This window comes from Corythoichthys intestinalis, chromosome 21 (genome assembly GCF_030265065.1).
Source record: "Corythoichthys intestinalis isolate RoL2023-P3 chromosome 21, ASM3026506v1, whole genome shotgun sequence".
NCBI classification, from domain to species: Eukaryota; Metazoa; Chordata; class Actinopteri; order Syngnathiformes; family Syngnathidae; genus Corythoichthys; species Corythoichthys intestinalis.
The window spans coordinates 20,336,828-20,358,089 of NC_080415.1; the positions used below are offsets into that span (position 1 = coordinate 20,336,828).

The window sequence follows — 21,262 nt, forward strand, 5'->3', positions numbered from 1 at the left end:
TTTCTAATGAGCCAATCGCCCAAAAAGGTAGCCTAGCTATTTTCAGACCAGTATGTTTGCCTTCCGTCAACGATTTAACCTTTAGGGGAAGAACGTCCGTATGTCGTCTTTTCAAGAGTGCTCCCAAACGTCCTTCATCTGGAAAGTCACGTTGTGTTGGGGTAAAGTGTTTTTTTCTCAACTGCTCTGCTCATTCATTGCCATTGACAGTCAAAGAAAAGAAATACAGCGTAGAAAAGCTTAATTTTTGTTTCCGAACTGGGATTGGTGACCCATTACAAAAAAATTAGGGCTGTCAAACGATTAAAATTTTTTATTGAGTTAATTACAGCTTAAAAATTAATTAATCGTAACTAATCGCAATTCAAACCATCTATAAAATATGCCATATTTTTATGTAAATTATTGTTGGAATGGAAAGATAAGACACAAGATGGATACATTCAACATACGGTACATAAGTACTGTATTTGTTTTTTATAACAATAAATCAACAAGATGGCATTAACATTATTAACATTCTGTTAAAGCGATCCATGGATAGAAAGACTTGTAGTTCTTAAAAGATAAATGTTAGTACAAGTTATAGAAATCTTGTATTAAAACCCCTCTTAATGTTTTCATTTTAATAAACTTTGTAAAATTTTCAATCGAAAAATAAACTAGTAGCCCGCCATTGTTGATGTAAATAATTACACAATGCTCATGGGTGCTGAAGCCCATAAAATCAGTTGCACCCAAACGCCAGCAGAGGGCGACAAAACTCCCAAAAACACAAGTAACAAGTGGACATTTGCACTGTGCTGTCATTTTAATCTGTTTGAGTGGGGTATGTGCGTTAATTGCGTCAAATATTTTAACGTGATTAATTTTAAAAATTAATTACCGCCCGTTAATGCGATAATTTTGACAGCCCTAAAAAAATATATATATATAAAAAATTATAACCACCTAAATTAGACATATAAAATTTGTATTTAAGGCTGCGCAAAGTTGCTCCCAAAACAATCAATTTATCTATTTTTCAAGTCGGACGACCTCAGTTCTTTTAACATTTTTTTTGCTGTACTTTCATGTCGTTTCTTAAACGGGCAGTTTTACAGACTGTGAAAGGAAAACAAACTACACAGTCGTTAAACATTTTATTTACAAATTAAGTAAACAAAATTAGCAGCAGTGAATGACTAAACTAGCTGTCACAAACAATACTCTATTTATACAGAGCAGGCCAAAGGTATTAGCATCCCTGCAATTCTGTCAGATAATGTTGAATTTCTCCCAGAAAATTATTGCAATTACAAATGCTTTGGAAGTAATATTTTTATTTATTTTGCTCGCAATGAAAAAACACAAAAGAGAATAGAAAAAAAAATAAATCATTATCATTCGACACAAAACTCCAAAATTAACAGCACCTGTTACATACCTGTGGCACATAACAGGTGGTGGGAATAACTAAATCACATTTGCAGCCAGTTAAAATAGATTAAAATTGACTCAACCTCTGTCCTGTGTCCTTGTGTGTACCACATTGAGCATGGACAAAAGAAGACCAAAGAACTGTCTGAGGACTTGAGAAGCAAAATTGTGAGGAAGCATGGGCATTCTCAAAGCTATAAGTCCATCTCCAAAGACCTGAATGTTCCTGTGTCTACCGTGCACAGTGAAATCAATGAGTGTGAAGTCCATGGCTCTGTGGCTAACCTCCCTAGATGTGGACGGAAAAGAAAAACTGGCTAGACATTTCAACGAAATATTGTGTGGGTGGTGGATAAAGAGCCTCGACTAACATCCAAACAAGTTCAAGCTGTAAAGGGATCCTATGGTAGGATACCCAGGAAGTACCGACTTCTGACCCAGAGACATACAAAAGCCAGGCTGGAGTTTTCCAAAACTTACCTGAGAAAAGCTAAAATCGTTTTGGAAGAATGTTCTCTGTTCTGATAAGACAAAAGTAGAGCTTTTTGGGAAAAGGCATCAACATAGAGTTTACAGGGAAAAAACAAGGCCTTTAAAGAAAAAAACACTGTCCCCACAGTCAAACATGGCGGAGGTTCTTTGATGTTTTGGAGTTGCTTTGCTGCCTCTGGCACTGGACTGCTTGACGGTGTGCATGGCATTATGAAGTCTGAAGACGACCAACAAATTTTGCAGCATAATGTAGGACCCAGTGTGAGAAAGTTGGGTCTCCCTCAGAGGTCATGGGTCTTCTAGCAGGACAATGACCCAAAACACACTTCAAAAAGCACTAGAAAATGGTTTGAGAGAAAGCACTGGATACTTTTTAAGTGGCCTGCAATGAGTCCAGACCTGAATCCCATAGCACACATGTGGAGAGATCTGAAAATGGCCGTTTGGAGAAGGCACCCTTCAAATCTCAGAGACCAGTTGGCCAAAGAAGAATGTTCTAAAATTCCAGCAGAGCATTGTAAGAATCTCATTGATGGATACCGGAAGCAGTTGTTCGCAGTTATTTTGTCTAAAAGCTGTGCTACCAAGTATTAGGTTAAGGTGCCAATGCTATTGTCAGGCTCATTTTTGGAGTTTTGTGTAAAATGAAAATGATTTTTTTTCCCCCATTCTCTTTTGTGGTTTTTAATTGCAAGCAAATTAAATGAAGATATTACTACCAAAGCATTTGTATTTACAATCATTTTCTGGGAGAAATTGAGCATTATCTGACAGAATTGCAGGATTGCCAATACTTTTGGCCAGCACTGTATAACTTGATTTGGGCAGCGTAGAACGAGAATATGCCTGTGAGTTTGTTATATTTCTAGTCTATAAATCTTACCAAAGCATTTTTGTGTAAATATAAATTGCAGGAACTACTGTATGCTAATTTTTGTAAGTGAGTGAATGGTATCTTCCGTTGTGCATGTGTTGGTTTGTTCTCCAGTTTGCCTCACCCGGATTGTAAAAAAAAAAAAACGCTTGAGAACCATCAAAATTCAACTTTTTTTGAGGGACTTTTAAAAATCTGTTACACTTGTCTGCATATTGTAAATTTAATATGTCACGACTGATAACCGAGACCAAGCGCAATTTATTTATTTTTTTCGATCTTTGATCTCGATCTTAAAATCGCCTGGCCCTAGTACAGTGGGGCAAATAAATATTTAGTCAACCACTAATTGTGCAAGTTCTCCCATTTGAAAATATTTGAGAGGCCTGTAATTGTCAACATGGGTAAAACTCAACCATGAGAGACAGAATGTGGGGAAAAAAAACAGAAAATCACATTGATTTTTAAAGAATTTATTTGCAAATCATGGTGGAAAATAAGTATTTGGTCAATACCAAAAGTTCATCTCAATACGTTGTTATGTACCCTTTGTTGGCAATAACGGAGGCCAAACGTTTTCTGTAACTCTTCAAAAGCTTGTCACACATTGTTGCTGGTATTTTGGCCCATTCCTCCATGCTGATTTCCTCTAGTGCTGTGATGTTTTGAAGCTGTCGTTGGGCAACACAGACTTTCAACTCCCTCCACAGATTTTCTATGGGGTTGAGATCTGGAGACTGGCTAGGCCACTCCAGGACCTTGAAATGCTTCTTACGAAGCCACTCCTTTGTTGCCCTGGCTGTGTGTTTGGGATCATTGTCATGCTGAAAGACCCAGCCACGTCTCATCTTCAATGCCCTTGCTGATGGAAGGAGATTTTCACTCAAAATCTCTCGATACGTGGCCCCATTCATTCATTCTTTCCTTTACACAGATCAGTCGTTCTGGTCCCTTTGCAGAAAAATAGCCCCAAAGCATGATGTTTCCACACCCATGCTTCACAGTGGGTATGGTGTTCTTCGGATGCAATTCAATATTCTTTCTCCTCCAAACACGAGAACCTGTGTTTCTACCAAAAAGTTCTATTTTGGTTTCATCTGACCATAACACATTCTCCCAGTCCTCTTTTGGATCATCCAAATGCTCTCTCGCGAACCGCAGACGGGCCTGGACGTGTACTTTCTTCAGCAGGGGGACATGTCTGGCAATGCAGGATTTGAGTCCCTGACGGCGCATTGTGTTACTGATAAGTAGCCTTTGTTACTGTGGTTCCAGTACTCTGTAGGTCATTCACTAGGTCCCCCCATGTGGTTCTGGGATTTTTGCTCACCGTTCTTGTTATCATTTTGATGGGTGAGATGTTGCATGGAGCTCCAGATTGAGGGAGATTATCAGTGGTCTTGTATGTCTTCCATTTTCTAATAATTGCTCCTACAGTTGATTTTCTTTACACCAAGTGTTTTACCTATCGCAGATTCAGTCTTCCCAGCCTGGTGCAGGCCTACAATTTGTCTCTGGTGTCCTTCAACAGCTCTTTGGTCTTGGCCATAGTGGAGTTTGGAGTGTGACTGACTGAGATTGTGGACAGGTGTCTTTTATATCGATAATGAGTTAAAACAGGTGCCATTAATACAGGTAACGAGTGGAGCCTCGTTTGAAGAAGTTAGACCTCTTTGACAGCCAGAATTCTTGCTTGTTTTTAGGTGACCAAATACTTTTTTCCACTCTAATTTGGAAATAAATTCTTTAAAAATCAAACAAGGTGACTGTTTTTTTCCCCCCACATTCTGTCTCTCATGGTTGAGGTTTATCCATGTTGACCATTACAGGCCTCTCTAATCTTTTCAAGCAGGAGAACTTGAACAATTGGTGGTTGACTAAATACTTATTTGCCCCACTGTATATACTGTATAAACCTACAGTAAGAGGGGACAACGAACCAAGTTAAATCTGCCATAAGAGATCTCACTTTAATGATCTTAAAATACGTGCAGTGTTCTTCAAGACACCATGAACCTGTCAACATGCATGCGCACAGACTCCAAAAGGGATTGGGAATACGAGGCTATCAGTGGGTTGTACATGACATTGACTGGTGGAGGTCTTCACTGTTTAAATGGGGAGCTGCCTTCTGAGGTTTCCCTCCTCCACCAGCAGGCCTATAAGAGTGGTAAGTGGCAGTGATGAGACACTGTCCCTTGTGCCTCCTTCGACTGCCATTCCCTTTAAATTGAAACAGAGTCCTGCAAATAAATGCCACATTCTGAGCCGGGGAAAGGTGGTGGGGTGTGGAGTGAGACTTGAAAGTTGCATTTTATAGAAGCACCCGTCAGGGAATTGGCTTTGATTCGCTCGGTTTTTTGTTGTTTATATGATGAAGGAACGGGGTCAGCAGGCGTTCATTTATCTTTTTATGTTGTGTCATAAGGAGAGCTACTGCAGTCAAAAGCATCGAATTCAGCAAGTCCTATTCAACGTCCTCCGAGTATCAACATGCATTAGTTTTACTCCCTGCTCATTAGCATTAAATGGTGTATCTCTTTAAGATTAATTGAAGCCGGGATGAGAGAAGATGGCTCCCAAGTGCTTCCCGCTGTTTGTTATTCCCGTCATCCCTGAAAAAAAGCGGTAACAGTAAATTCTCCAAGTTGTTGTTAAACTGACGCTATTACCATATGTGTGCCATTTCCATAGAGTGACATCCACCCCAACAACCCCCTCCTGGACCAAATGGGGACTATTGATCCTGCAGCACTCCATTTCAAGTTAATTGTGCTTGAAATGAGGTGCACATACTCAAGCATACCTGCGTCTGGAAGGTTTTATTTATTTATATTTGTCAGGGAACCTCTGTGTCAGATAAACAGAAAATATTCAATTGGCTCACTAAAGGCAAAAAAAGAGGAGCCGTTAACTCAAGACTGAATCCGATGTTCTGATGCTTGCTCATACACTGAGATGGAAGAAGACTGGAAATGTTCAAAACAACTCAACAAGAAGTTGAGTAAAGTAAGTATATTTCTTCCAAAAATAAGGTGAAATATGAGCGTTTCCTGTAGGTAATTTTTTTCCCCCCTTCAAACTAATGATGACTAAAATTCTAAATCTCTAATGTGAACACAAATAAAAGCCAGTTTGAATTTTTGTGTGGCAGCTTGCTAGTGACAAGCAATCGCAATGAGTGCTCCGACAAGGGGTGAAAGTGGGCCAGAACGTTCAGGAACGCCATTCCGGTATAAGATTCAGGGCCGGAACGCAGTTCCAGTATAAGATTCAGGGCTAGAATGCTATTCCGGTACACGGTGCTTTGATTCCAAAAATATGCTGTCAACTGTCAAAACGCTATCTAAAAAAATAAATAAATGCTAAGCTGCAACACATGTATTTCATCTCCAAGAAGAAAACAATCTACCAACATGAGATTTACATACACAAGTGTTAACAACAAGCATAAAAAAGTGCTTGTGTTGCGTAATCCGTTTCCATCGATATTTATTATTTATTTTAGTCCACGGAGAGCATGAAGGTTTCCCCAGCTGCTGCAGTTGAAATTCGAGTCTGACGATGATGAGTCACGTCAATGTGCGAATGCACGCAGCAAAGCAAAACGCCTGGACTCATTAATCCGTTCAATTAGCTGACATTCTGACATGTGATCAGCATAGATAGTTAGCTCTGATTTGTTCAAATGTGTGTGTTTTCTGGAACAGCAAAAAAAAAATTAATAATAATAATTCTATCGATTAATCGAGTAATCAGATAAAACTTTATTTTTTTTTCGGTAAAGAGCAATTATAAATATACATGAGAAAAAAAGATATTTAATCCAATATTGAACCATTTTCAGTCAATCAATGTCTTTATTTTCGATGTACGTTGTTGAAAACAGCCAACAATTGCATCTCAGATGTGACTAGAAAAAAAATTCACTGCTTTCACTCAAAAAACTTCTAGATCTTATTAAAAAAAAAAAAAAAAAACATTTCTTACCTAAAAATGTAATAACGCTTGATAACACACATCACTTGAAAGCTACGTGTTTTTCCCACGTGTTTCAATAGAATTTCCATTTGTGTCAAGCTATTTTTAAGTTCTAGTTAAGTGTTTTTTTTTTTTCATTTCATTTCAGGCAGTTACATTCATCTTCACGAATTCAGTTCTTGGCTTTCAAAAAACACAGAGAAAAAAAGAAACAAAACAAAACAAAAAAATGCCTGAAAGGGAGTGGGACGAAGAAAAATCCCACCCCGAGTTCTCAATTATCATCAAAATAAATAAACTATTTTCCTGCAACCTGTTTTGTTTTTTCTTTTTTAGTTACATAGTATACATCTTTCCCCGACACATGTAACGGGAGGGCAGGACCCTCAATGCCAATTCCCTCAGTCAGCAATAGAAAAAACATAGAACAAAACAAAAATATGTACATATGTACATATATATATATATATATATATGTGTGTATGAGTGTGTGTGTAATTATATACATATATATATTATATGAAGTTTTAAGTTAGTCTAAACTGTAAGTACTGATAGGAATTTGAGTTTTTGCAGTGTTCAAAATAAATGTATGATACCTGCTGTATTGGAGCACATTAGTGACCAGTGCTACTTGATGTTTTATTCAGCAATGACTACTGAGCTAAAACTGACAGTTAGCTTTATTATGTTTTAATTTTACAGGCTCACCACTCTACGGTGCTGTTTTTACAGATTAAATAAAGCCTGTATGTAAGACACGTTAGCCACGCATCGACAGTGGTCATAATCAATAGAAACCTAGCCCTCCGAAGGGCTAACATTACGTGAGCGAGTGACAGTAATGTTATATTTATTAACGCTGAGAAGTCTACTGCTTAAAGATGGCGGCTGTTTACGAACGCTGCCCAGACGCGGCCGAATCTGTCATTTCGCATCTAGTTCTAAATGCATGCTATATCTATGAGACGCCTCGGACATTACCTGCTACCACACTAGCATCATGTGGACGTAGTTTTTAGCAACGTCGGCGTAGTTTGTAGCGGCTGTCGGCTGCAGTTTTTTTTTTTTTTTATTGCTTCTTCGTCTACCCACGTGACGTCAGCGCGTTGTCCCGCATTAAAAGTAGTCCGGGCAAAACGTGATGCTTAGAGCTGGCAAAATTAAACGATTCCTTGAGGTGAACAAAATTACTCGCATCAGTTTTTAAACTCGAGTTACTCGAGTATTCGTTTCAGCTCTAATTTGTTCCTTTATGTTAGGCTACTTATTAATTTCCTTATGATTTAAGTCAATGTTTGCGCGATCTTCAAAATATATTCCATTTCACTCTTCATAATATAAGTCATTTTTACTTTTCTGAATGTATGTTAATTATATCTTTATTATTAAAAAAGAAAAAAAGCAAATGTTTACATTAACTTCAATTTTAATATACATCCAATGTTTTTAAGTAGTTAAAATTGAGATTTTGCATTTAGTATGTGAGGAAATGAGGGGGGAAAAAAATTAGGAGATGGAGGTTGGGGTTATTGCTGTTTTTGTTAACTTTTATTTTGCAAATCATTGAAAACATACAATTTTGAATGAAAATCAGATTTCGTATGTGTTATAGAAATAACTGTGCCAAAAAAGGTTTTCTTTACATTTCAGTAATTTTAGGAGGTCTGACCCCACCCCCTACCCCCACCAAAAATGAAAATAAATAAATAAATAAACAAAATCTCTGGCTCCGTGGCGACCTTCACGTCGGGTAGTTTCGGCAAGAAATTCTAGCCACTTTCACCCCTGGCACCGACTACATCATTTCAAGTGAAGAAAACATTTGAAAGGCAACATGTCAGCACTCAGCCCCTCCCTCTGTTTGTTTCACAGGCTATTCTTTTATAATAGTACATATAAATAAGTGGGAATGCTGTAATAGATCGCATTAAACTGGTGGGCACACACACACACAGAGGCAGGATTTAATTTGCATGCCAGATTAGCTTGCTCTCAGGTCGGACCAGCGCCCGAGGGTGGCCTGTTCATTAAAAGGATCTAGTCTCTTTATATGCATCAAGTCAATTGAGCCCATACATAATCTGATTTCAGCAACGTTGTGCAAATGTTGAACTGTGCTCCCTTAAGTGCACCACTGTTGTTATTTGTAGTGTTGGAGGAACTCTTCTATGCATCCCGTAAATTGTTTTTTTTTTAAATTCACATTACAAATTCCCAAGGCACACCTTTACATACAAGCTGAGAGAAAAATGCATCTTGGTCCAAGTGAAGTAAATATATGTTTGGGTAACTCTAGTAAAAGATAAGTAAGCATAACACTGCTGGATGCAAACAAACAAAACAAGGCCTGAAACAGTTCAGGTCATGAGGGAGCAACCTGGCCAATCCTGCATTTTCCTGCTGTTCACAACAAGCATCTGGGACAATGGGAAGTCATACAAACGCCAACAAAACTTTTACAACGAAGATCTGAAGCAGTGTTATTTTTGGCAGCCCTTAGTCGTCTTAGTCTGTTGGACGAAAATACTTATTAGGCTTCGTCATATTTTAGTCATTTCAAAATCTGTTCGTCTTTGTCTAGTTTTATTCGACAATTACTCAAAATGTTTTCGTCTGTAAACGTAAAGTTTTTGTCCATGAATAGATGAATAAATTAGCGGATTCCAACAATTTTGAATGAACATTGACACACGAGCACATAATTGTTGACTCTACTAGGAGATCACCATCTTCGTGATGATAATACACACTGTGCAGGAAAACAGTAAATTATTTTCAGTTAATTAAACTCACCTGGACGTCATGAACTGTATGTAAAAAGTCTTCCAAGAGTTTAAGAAGACACTCACCATGCTAAATGCTGATGCTAAAGCGACCGCTATGCTAACGTTACAAATTACATTAAGTGTGTGATGATCACTCAGCACAGACATTTAAAGGCTATTGTTGATTAAAACAACTTTTATCTGAAGAAAAGCTACAGTTTAGAATTGGGAGGGCTTCAGATGTAAAAAAACGGAATGGGACCGAGTGTGATGAAAAACAATGCAAAAGAAACAGGCGAGTGTCCCATAGTGATTAAATGTCGCTATAGTTTGATTTCTGCTGTGAAGAAAACACAGGATTGAAGAAAAATTCAATCCATAGTGAAGGATTTGGACACTTATATAATCCCCCAATTATATTTTGTTCTTTCGTGAAAGCTCAGTGCCCTCCCTCCTGTTTATACGACTCACAAATATCTAACACTGAACTGTGTAGCACGCCACTGTGGCCTCATGACTGCAGAAGAGGCTCTTTTTACTTTCTGCCCGACTGAGTACGGCATAATGGGGGAGGGGGCTTCAGAGGCGGCGGGTTTAAAGCAGCGCACGCTGTCTTGACAAAGCCCTGGTGGCCTGCTGGGGAGACCGTGGTGGATCAGAGGAAGCTGCCACAAGAAACTCATTTCCAAGAGCACTCGCCATGCTCTTAAAGCTGTCTAATGGAAGTGTACACGCAGGCTGGACATAAAAAGCACCACATTGTTTCCAGTAGTGTAATACAACAAAATTTGGTATGCAACTTTTGGAGATTGCTATTGTGAAATAGTGACAGAAACTACAATAAATGTTCTGTATTACTTTTCTTCCAGGTTTCCATTAGGATAGGAACAGCAGTGGTACCCTATTCTTGGTAGGGGGGAGCCCGGTTCACTCAAGTCGATAAACGTGTGATTCTCTCTATTCTATATTTAGCTGTACAGTATACACCAACTGTGAGTGACAGTAAAAAAAAAATAATAATCACAAAATGCAAACACTTTGAGTCATTTTTTAAGAATTGGTTTCGAGTCTTGTTGCACAGTTGGCTTAACTTGCATTCAGAACTATGATTTTTGCCTAGAATCCAAAACGAAAAAGACCAAAGAAAAAATCGGCTGAGCAACAACAAATTTCCCATAAATTGAGGTACAGATTCTATCAAAGTAGAAATGAATTTACTGTAAACCTTTTACAGCAAGTTTGCCTAATCATTGACTCATTGGCTACCATTTGACGGGATGCCTATTGCAGTCAATGACAACAAAAGAGCTTGGTACATAGCCCGACGGCACTGGATGTTTGCGGAAGTAAATTTCCTTTCAATACTCCAGTGACACATAAATACTCTGATCAGGTAGTCCTCTCCTCCTATCAGAAGCAATCCTCGATTGATAGTATGACTCAGGACCTTAAAACCAGAGACCTATCAACAACTTGTGTTTTCAGACCACAAAAGTGCTGAATTGTCCAGTGTTGCTCTCCAGGAAGGTGACTGATGTTCTGTACTTATTCAAATACAATCAGGTATCTTGTGAACAATGCTATATGTGTTCCTTTCATAGTTAACCATTAAATAAGTTGCTGACAGGCCACTTTGACCATCCTATTACCTTGACTTGGATTACCTTGCGATTTACCTGTGTGGTCCTGCTAATACAGCCATTCTTAAAATTCATTGAGGTACCTTTTAATCAGATTTCAAGAGAGCAAAAGGTCCTTTTAGTGCAGTTTAAGATGGACGTGAGAGAGAAAGGGACATGGATGATTAGGTATCATTCAGCAAAGTTCCCCTGGCCTAGCCCTAGGACCACCTAACCTGCGGCGCAAAGGCGTATTACCTTTTAGATGACAGTACTTCCACTATGCTCCCGTCCCCTCTGAGACCTTACAGTGGGCAAACATAAAGCGAGGCTTCATCGAGCTTGTGTTTATTGGGCCTCTGAAACTATGTGAAACATGCCTAAGAACAAAAGACTATTTCTCAGGCACAGGGGCTGGCCCAGTGGATCTCTTTCAACAGCCACAGATTGTCCTGTGTTTTTTTAATTGAGAGACTTGCATATTGGCAAGGAGCCAGAGGTCCTTTTAGGTAGACCACCTTTCAGCAGGAAAACCTTTTGCTATGTAGTGCATACGATGGAGTAGTACAGTCTGGAACATGGTGACCCTTAAAACAAGGGCGTAGGTTTGAATAGGGACGGTAGGGACATAATACTGCCAACTTTTTAGGATTCCGAAATTGTCCCCACCAACTTTTAAGCAACCTTATTTGCATTATGAGTTAAGTTATATGCAGGGGTGCACATAATTTTTTTGCCCAGGTTCTCAGAGGAGGACCTGGAGATGTGACTTGGTCCTCATTGAGCTTGAGAGCCGACCCGCCTGATGCGATAAAATTATGACAAGCTTTACTTAGAGCCAATTACCTTTAATTAATTATATTAACAATTAATGCTCGATTAACATCAACTGGCACAACAAAATTGCCATTACTTCGAAGTGAAATGTAAAGAAATAAACATAAAAGAACTAATTCGAAATAAAGGGCATTATGCGGCTCCCACATTAACTCCAAGCCTTTATAAAAGTGGGATGCCCTCCTCCTCATAAGAGCTCATTGAACGTGCATGTTTAGCTTTGTGAAATGCGAGCAAAAACAGGTTTGTCAGTGTATGGCGCTGTGGGGTGCTGTCTGACATCGATAGTTTGCTTAAGTGCTACATGCTGTTTTTTTTTCATGCTTTTCAAAGTTTGGATGGCTGAAATTCTTTGACCCTACTACATAAAACGCGCTGCTCTTATTAGCGACATTGGAATTCTCACGGCAAATTTTGTACCACATTTCCGTCCGAGCATCATTTGCTTCGAGCCATGGTACCTCCTGCAGCCACTTTTCAGCAAAAGTCCTTTTTTTCGGTAGCTCCGGTGACGTCTCTGTCGTCTGTCTGTCTTTTGACGGGGGTGGGGGAACACGGAAATAATTACCGGTACTCAGTGGGGCCTTCCTCTTTGACATTTTGAGAAGTGATTTTCTCGTGTCCGTCACAAATACAGTAGTCAGCCATCGGTACACAAAAGCGTATGGAAGACGTTGAGGGCCAGCGCATTTGTCTACGTCCAGTATGCATGCGCGCATGCGGACCACTTATGTGCACCCCTGGTTATATGGGTAATTTAGATTATCTTCCCATATGTTGTAAGGATAGAATTTACCCTACCGTTATGAAGTGAATTATTTTCATTATGTTCAGACTTACATTTAGCCCCTTTCACTTGCTGAATGTGCCGGTCCATTTTTCCCCTACTCAAATGCACGTTTGATTGGCTGATGACTAGGCCCCGCCCCCACACACACCCGCACGCTCACAAAACCATCAGAAATGCTTGTCACCATGCTGCCTCCTTAGCCCTCTTCAAAGAGGAAGGATATTAGACTTTTTTTTTTTCGGCCAGCAGCAGCAGCAGCCACTCGAAGTAATGTAAGGTAAAAAGACATCAATGTTGTGAAGGTGGGGAACATGCCACTGAGTTTGCTACTTAAAGTCCGACCTGCATAAGAGTTGTTTCACAGGAAAGTGTTGACAGTAAAAAAAACACATTGCTTTTGTTCTTATAAACAGCCTGGTTTAGAAGGAAAGAAGGCTAGAGCATGTTGTGACGTTACACTTTTGAAACCAAATACCAATTAGTGCATTCATTCAATAATTAAAATGTATTCATTTTCTACATTTTTTATTTTAAAAATAATTTCATTTGCAGCCTATGCAGACATTATTTTTAGATAATTATACATTAATCCTAATCGAGATAAAAAATTGAATCCCCATTAAGAATTTTTTCCCCATAATTGCTCAACCCACTGATGCACTTTAGAGATGAAAATAAGGGAGAAGATGAACGAAACAACCAATTAAAACAATGTATTACTGTAGTGGTGATGGGCTATGTAGGTTGTTCCAAGTATAGGTTTGAAAAATGACGTTCTCCCATCAAAATAACAATTTTAACTTTTTTCATTTTCATGTAAGAAACACATCAGCATATTCGTGAGAAATGTAGCCCTGACCCCTGTCATCCTATCTGTTTGGTCTTATTAATGTCCCCAGCAAAAAGTGTACATGCAGGTTATGCTGTTATAGCGACCCTACCAATGTTGAGACCAAACCTACGCCCTTGCTTAAAAGGTACATGTTCAGGTCATTCTGCAAAACATTTCTGATCCACTTGCATTAGAAAAGTGTTCTTGCAGTAAGAAAAATGGGTAAAGAAGGACTAGGTGTTTATACATTCGGATATTGGACAGCATAATTTGCAAATATCTACACAGCTTCCAAAGGCATCATAGTCAAGCAGGTCCATGTATTGCTGATGCCATAGTGAATATTTGGTTCCACAGTCAAGTATAAAAGAAAGATACAGTTCAATAGTAAACGTTCTGTTAACTTGGAATCAATCAAGAATTCCGTCAAAAATTGGTACATGACTTCAGTCACTTCATAGGACATTGCCAAAATGGTTCATACATGCCCACTTTGGGAAATCCAAACCGATCTGCTAAGCACTGCAAGGTGAAACATCTCTCACAAGAGTCCAACTGCTTTCTATCAAACTCGACTACAACCTGAGAATCGACACAGACGATCCGAAAAGATTTACAGTACTGCAAACAGCCACGTAAAATTGAGTCGTGCGGCTTCCGTATCTCAAGTCCCAATGATCCACTCAGTCTTATCTGCTGTCCAATGTTGGTGAACGGCTTTCAGGGGCTCAAATTTGTGGATGGCAGTTGATCCCTTGTGGATATTAGTGGGGTGTTGAGGGTAGGCCATCACAGACAGCTAAATCCATGAGCAGATGAGAGCGGAATAGAGCACTTCCAACAGGAATCTCCTGTGATTCAGAAACCCGTTCTTTCTCTGCTATGCCATGAAGAAAACTTGGTTTTGAAATGGTGAATCATTTGAAGGGGCACTAACTCCTACAAGTGCGCAAAAGCTGCTCAGTTAATGTAGTGACAACAATTTGTCCCGGGAACTAATTCAGACTTATGTCTCCTGGACCTTCTTGGCATGTAGAGATGTGATCATTTTGTCTTATCAGGAATTCACTCATGTGGATTAACGCACTGATGTTTACATGCCCCCCATCTCCGCGTGAATGGAAACTTCCTTAATGTCATTAATGCACAGGTGGACAGCCATTATGAATTGTTCATTTGTGGCTTACCATTTCTTCGAGGTTAAATACATTGCGGGCTATTTCATTTCAATTTGCCTTGATATTTTTTTTGACTATGATACACTTAATTACAAACGTGAGGAGCAATTACATCAGGAACGAGAGCATTTGTCATGAGTAAGAAACTTTAAAGTAAACGATAAAAGCATCACTGTAAAGGGAACTGTGGATACAGCTCAACGCTGACCTCTGCTGGAAGAACGACACCAGTTCAAAAGTTAAATCTTGATTTGTTTTTATGACATTTTAGCGGTGAAATTGAACTTTTTGAAGTAAAATTGGGCTCTATCAGGGAAGCATGTTTAAAGGGATTGAGCAGTGATTGTTGAGCACGATTTTTGGAGTTGGGTTCATTACTACTATCAACAAGTCAAGTTTATTTCAATAGTCCCACAGCGTCAAAAGATCCAAAAGGGCTTCACAGACAAACAGTTGACAAACGGCAGACATTAAAATGTTGAAGAAAAAAAACATTCACAGTAAATTGACAAACAGTTGACAACAAAGTTGTAAATAAATAATTAACTGTATATTAAATAAGTAAATATTAGAAATAAAAAGGCATTCTTTGGGGTAGTTAGATATTCTATTTATATACCCTTTTAAGATGGCACATATGTGCAACTAACCATAATGCAGAATCATATGCACAATAACTTCAGTAAATTTACTTTCACTTCAGCTTTTTTGTGAAGTGCCTGTACTCCTCCTTTTTGTAAGCATTTGAACTCTTTTAATCGAGATAAGGGGACTCAAGTATTTATTGTTTACACTCTGTACCCCTCCAGTGTGTGCGATTCCATGCACTTGCCTCGGAGGCTAGGATGAATTGCTCATTTGCATAGGAACGATAAAAAATTCTGCCCCGCTTAGCGGTCCAGGTAATCACCCACAGAAGAAGTGTTTTTCTCTTATGCCACCTCTGATGAGGTGAAAGGCCCTGGCTGGCTTACAGTCAGACTTTCTAAATTATTTTTTCCCGCCTTTTTGTTCTCATTTAATTTGGTACTTTGTTCCATGTTGCATTCATAATTCTTATTTTAAGTTGTTATGAATTGTGTGTCATCTTCTCCTGTTCATTTAAGAGAATAATTTAAAAAAAAACATGTAAAAAGAGAAAATCTACTTTTTTCTTCAGTAAGTATTAAGAAATAGACTATTTTTATCATGATATATCCCTGTTTTCTTTTCATAAATACTTGCCCTCATTAGTGTGGCAGGTGAGCTCTCAACTATCTCAGGAAAAATTAGACACAGTATGGAGGTAGAGGTAGGTGAGTTCGCCCTATCTTAGGCAAAATTGGGAAAGAGGCATAGGCGGAGTTTGACTTTTTGGGGCTGGGGCGGGCACAATATGTTGATGACCCCAAAACGCAGTGTCAGCAATAAAATTAACTTACAAGAATATTTAAAATAATAAGTTGACAATGAGCGTTTTCTGTTTTCCATCATTCTTGAGGGGAATTCTAAATCAGGCTGCTTAGGCAATACTTTTCGCCAAGATCATCATCCATTGAATTTGGTAGCCCGCCGGTGTCGTGCCAATGTAGTTACCCCAGTCAAAAATTGTATCCCCTGGGCGGAGCCATATGGAGGTAGATTTGTGTCTTTATCATTCAATCAAAAAATAGTTGCTTCAATAAAAAAAATGTGTTTGAATGCAAAAATAAATTTGAAACTAAAAAAAAAAACTAAAAAAAAAAAAAAAAATGCATGTGAAAGCTATTTTTCTTTGATTAATTTTTATTTGTATTTATTTTTTTATTGATGTCGTTTGTTTTTTTTTGATTGAAGCAACTTTTTGACTGAAGTAATGTTGATTTGTGTTTGAGCCACATTTTGGCTAGGACATTTTTCTTTTTATCATTCAATCAAAAAATAAGTTGCTTCAAAAAAATATAGATTTTCAAAAAGAAGAATCACTTGAATCAAAAAAAGAAAAATTTCCATAGTACAAAAAAGTTTTTGAATGCGAAAAAAAAAAATTGAGATTGAAAATTTTGGATTTGAACACTTAATTTTTCATTGAAAAAGTTTTCTTTGAAGCAATCCTTTTTGTGTTTGGGCCATATTATGATTAGGACATTTGTGTCTAAACCATTCAATCCCCCAAAAAGTTGCTTCAATAAAAAAAAAATAAAAAAAATTTCAATCAAAGAAAAAAAATCATCTTTAAAAGTATTTTTTCCTCTAATAAATATATACATATTCGATTATATGCAAAGCAAATGACTGTCTCAGGTGTTCGAAATAATTTCGACTTATGATTTTTTGTTTTGTTTTGTTTTGTTAATTTGATTCATTTTTGTTGCAGTTTTATTGCTTTACCATTTTTATATATACCGTATTGGCCCGAATATAAGACGGCCCTGATTATAAGACGACAGCCTCTTTTTCAAGACTCAAGTTTGAAAAAAAGACTTTCTGAACACCAAATTAATTTTTATACAGAAAATAATTACAGTACATCCGAAACATTATAACAATATATTTGAGGGAAAAGGATGTTATATCGCCTCATTCAAATCTTAATATCTGAACATTTAAATATGTAAACTAATCACATTCGTAAATAAATGGCTTCTGGTTTTTGAAATGTAAATAAACCAATCTATTCTGATAAAACAACAAAATTGCAATAACTGCATTAACCATCAAAGTGAGGTCTAACTGTAACTGTAGTCTTGAAACAGATCTGAATAAGGAAAAACATTGCAATAAAATAATGCAAACTGGTTAAACTAGAGAATAGCTGAGATCTCTCATGACAGAACATTACTTCTCAAGTTCAGCATGCGCTTAAATGATATCTGGCGCCATCTAGCGTCGTGAATGAGTATAACGTCTGGACCCCGAATATAAGACGACTCCCACTTTTTCAGTCTTATTTCAATGCAAAAAACACAGTCATATATTCGGGCCAATACAGTGTGTGTATATGACATTTTTCGGCCATCAGGGGGGTCCTGGCCCCCCCTTAAAATCCGCTTATGGCAAGAGGTAGAGCAGTCAGGATTTGTCACCGCACAATCACAGGGCGCATTTAAGTACATCAAGAATTTTCAGGCACAAAAGGTGGAATCATACGCAGATTTGTAGTGAATTGAAATTTTTCACTTTAACAAAACATAATCTCATGATGTGTTTTTTACTGACCAAAAAGTCATTTTCAGTGCCTTAAACTGTGCGAGCACGTTTGCCAAATACAAACATACATATTTATGTCGATTTGAAAACTGGGGACATGGCTTATACCTGGATATTGACATAAGGACCACAGTGCACTGCAAGTGAAAGCCGCTCCCTCCCTGGTGGCGGATGAACGTCCACCAGCACGTTGCGCTTGCGTAATAGTTCCAGACTGGACTCAGTCACATGATGGCAGTGTTTCACCTTCAATGACTGCAGCTTGGGGCAGTACTCTGCAACTGTCCTGTGAACGGCAGAATGCCTTTTGATCACAGATTCACACAATAAACTGAATTAAACAATCTATAAATCTTTGATTTCTAAATACTGTAAGATCATCTTTACATAATGTTGTAAGACAAGCAAGATGATATGAGCATCATCTGAAAAGAAGAAATTCAATACCTTATGGCCATGTCCCTGACCCGCAGGCATCAGCTGAGGTCCAGATGCTCGAGGCCCCTGCAGTTCTTGGCCACATCCTCCACTGACTCATCCGTGATATTTTCATTGACAGCCAAAGACAGAAAGGTTAAACGTACACACTTTTTGGCCAGGTAGCAGATGGTGTCGTCTGTTAGCCGGCAGCAACCGCCGAGGTCGAGCGATCGCAGCTCCCGACAATGGTCGGCCAGGCTGCGCAGAGACGGGCCATCCACGTAGTCGCAACGGGCCACAGCGAGGTGCCGCAGATGTATGCAGGTCAAAGATATGGCAACCAGGGTGTGGTGTGTCAAGCCATTGCAGCCGCTCAAGTCAAGTGTCTGCAGACGCTGTTTCCGGCTGATGACAGGCAGCAGGTCACTGTTCGTTAGCCAGGAGGAGCAACTCTCAAGTGACAGCTTGCAGAGAACATTGTTATCCTTCACTAACGTGCAAAAGGCCACTTTTGGAACACATTGTTCAACCTGTGCACAATTGTCAGATTTAGAGATTTAATCATACAGTTGAACTTTGATTTATGAAGCTGAAGCAACTTTAGGTGTATTTTTGTCACAAACAATCACTTGCTTATGCAAGTCAAAATTCAAGTACACCGAGTAGAGACCTTAGTCATTAATCAAATCAAACATGTTACCCGTGGTAGCATTTTACCAACTTACTTTTTTTCTTTGTTTGCACATTCAACCAGTTCAATTCTATAAGCTAGAACATCCAGCATTTTACATGTGGTTATTTTTTATGAATAATTAAAATATAGTATATATATATATATATATATATATATACAGTATATATATGCCGTACATATATGGCGGAAAACACAGACAAGACTGAAAAAGCAGTTTCTGCTCTTGTACCCCTCTTTGAAATAAACTTCTGTATTTCAAGGCAAAAGAACTGTTGTGTTTGATAGAACAATATGTCTATATGCTGCCACAGCAGATTCATGGCGCATTAACCCCCCAAACTTTTAATTTGTCCGTTTTACCCTGAAAACCCCCGTTAACAGACGTCGTGCAACCGCTTTCGTTTCAACCTAGCCATAAAAAGGTAAGTAATTATATTTATTATTCAAAATGTCATTTTTAGTTTAGAATCATTAATTGGTGTCTAATATTTAGTTTTAAAAAAGAAAGCGACTTTTAAAAATTATTCACTTGCATATTTTAGACTTTTAAACAAATTACGTCACAATGAAAAATTTGGCGTCTGTAAAAAAGTCAGATATCTACCTCATAACTCAAATTTTTTTTGTTACTGTCGCATTTTCCCCAATATGTTAGATGATAAATAATCGATCCAAACAAGGAAAATTTTTTTAAAATAACGTTTAAAAGGGTAACTATATGAAAAAGACAATCTCAACCACAACTTGTTGTCTGCGATTTCTGCATCGCGACCTTTGTTATATAACCATGTTTTACCCATAAAATAAAAAATTAAATCCGGCTGTGGCCATTCACATCTGTGTCTTGACACTCGGTGGTACATGCTACATGGAGTTTTTGGATCGAAACAAGATAAGTACACGATAATATCTCGTTAAAATCGTGGCGTCTTTAATTCTGCTCTCGCGTGCTCTCGCCTCCAGTTAGGGTTTTGCTGTTTAAATTTTTTTTTTTTAAATGCCCTCCTGTTCAAAAAAATTTTTCCCCCAGAAAATTGAGATTTTAAGCTTTCAAATGATGTATCACACATGCATATCGGATAATTTAGAAATTTGGCCAAATTGGGGGTCTCAGAGCGGAACTTGAGTCACCTGAGTGTTTTCCGCCATATTCCTTATTGGCATATTTTAAATACACATTTGCACTTTTAGAGTAAAAAAAAAAAAACATGCAAAGGTTTGCCCACCTGAGCGCTGTTGTCATTGATGAGGGGGGAAATACTTTGTCATGAATTAATACTTACTAGCTCAAAAGTTGTGCATTTGCTAAAAAAGAGCCTGATGAGCTCGCAGAACCGCTTGCTGACTCTTTGCAAGGCGAAAAGCTGTTTTAAAGGTAAATAGGATAAAATATGGGCAACCAATACGTCCTCCCATGGCAATGACAAAAGGCGACATCTGCTGGAGAAACAGTTAATTATTCAGTCAGTTAGTTATTCAGTCCATTACTAAACTTCTCGTTATTGTCATTACATTAAAAAATAAAATAAAATAAAAAAAAAAAAAAAAAAAAAGGAAGTAATTTCGATACAAGCAAGTACAAATCCAAAATATGTCTTCGATTTTTTAAACACATTGCACTGTCTCGACCAGTTTGTCATCTTATAAAGCGACAACAATCATGCAGTAACACAAAAAAACCTTCGCTCCTATACGTAAAATTACATTCAGTGACAGATGTGTTCAAAATAAGTGATAGTTAATTATATCTTACGTTGGCGTTGTTTCGTCTTCCTCCATGTTAGATTAAATGACTTCCCACAGACTGTCTCCCATACTCCGGAACAGCAGTACAGGCTGGCCAAAGGTTACGCGCAGAAATCAGGTTTTAGTGGTGCTGTGCTGCCACCTACAGACTAGGCATGCATACTACATCAACACCTTTGAAATTTCACGCACTTTTGTGTCTCCCCTTATTTTTATTTTTATTTTTTAAATCTGGTAACCCTGTTTTTTCGATCTGGTAATAGAAATGAAGCACAACAGAAAAATTATAATTGCAATTGTTGCTTGCACTGCAAGCCTTGTATAAACTGTCAAACTGCAGTTAGAGAGAAAAAATATACACTATATCGCTAGTGGTTTCGTTTCGCGCAAAGTGCTGTCAAAGACCGCCAACATAATGGTACACTTGAACATAAACGACACGTC

The 21,262-nt window shown here is 38.2% G+C and overlaps 1 protein-coding gene across 1 annotated transcript in view; it reads right to left on the reverse strand.

Moving 5' to 3' along the window:
• fbxl15 (F-box and leucine-rich repeat protein 15) overlaps window positions 1-21,262 on the reverse strand; it is a 38,797-nt gene that overhangs the window by 17,023 nt on the left and 512 nt on the right. The window contains 4 exon segments of the mRNA XM_057825513.1: window positions 18,067-18,244; window positions 18,406-18,908; window positions 20,356-20,509; window positions 20,826-20,967. Of these exon segments, the coding sequence (XP_057681496.1) occupies window positions 18,067-18,244; window positions 18,406-18,908; window positions 20,356-20,509; window positions 20,826-20,851 (861 nt within the window). The 5' untranslated portion in view covers window positions 20,852-20,967.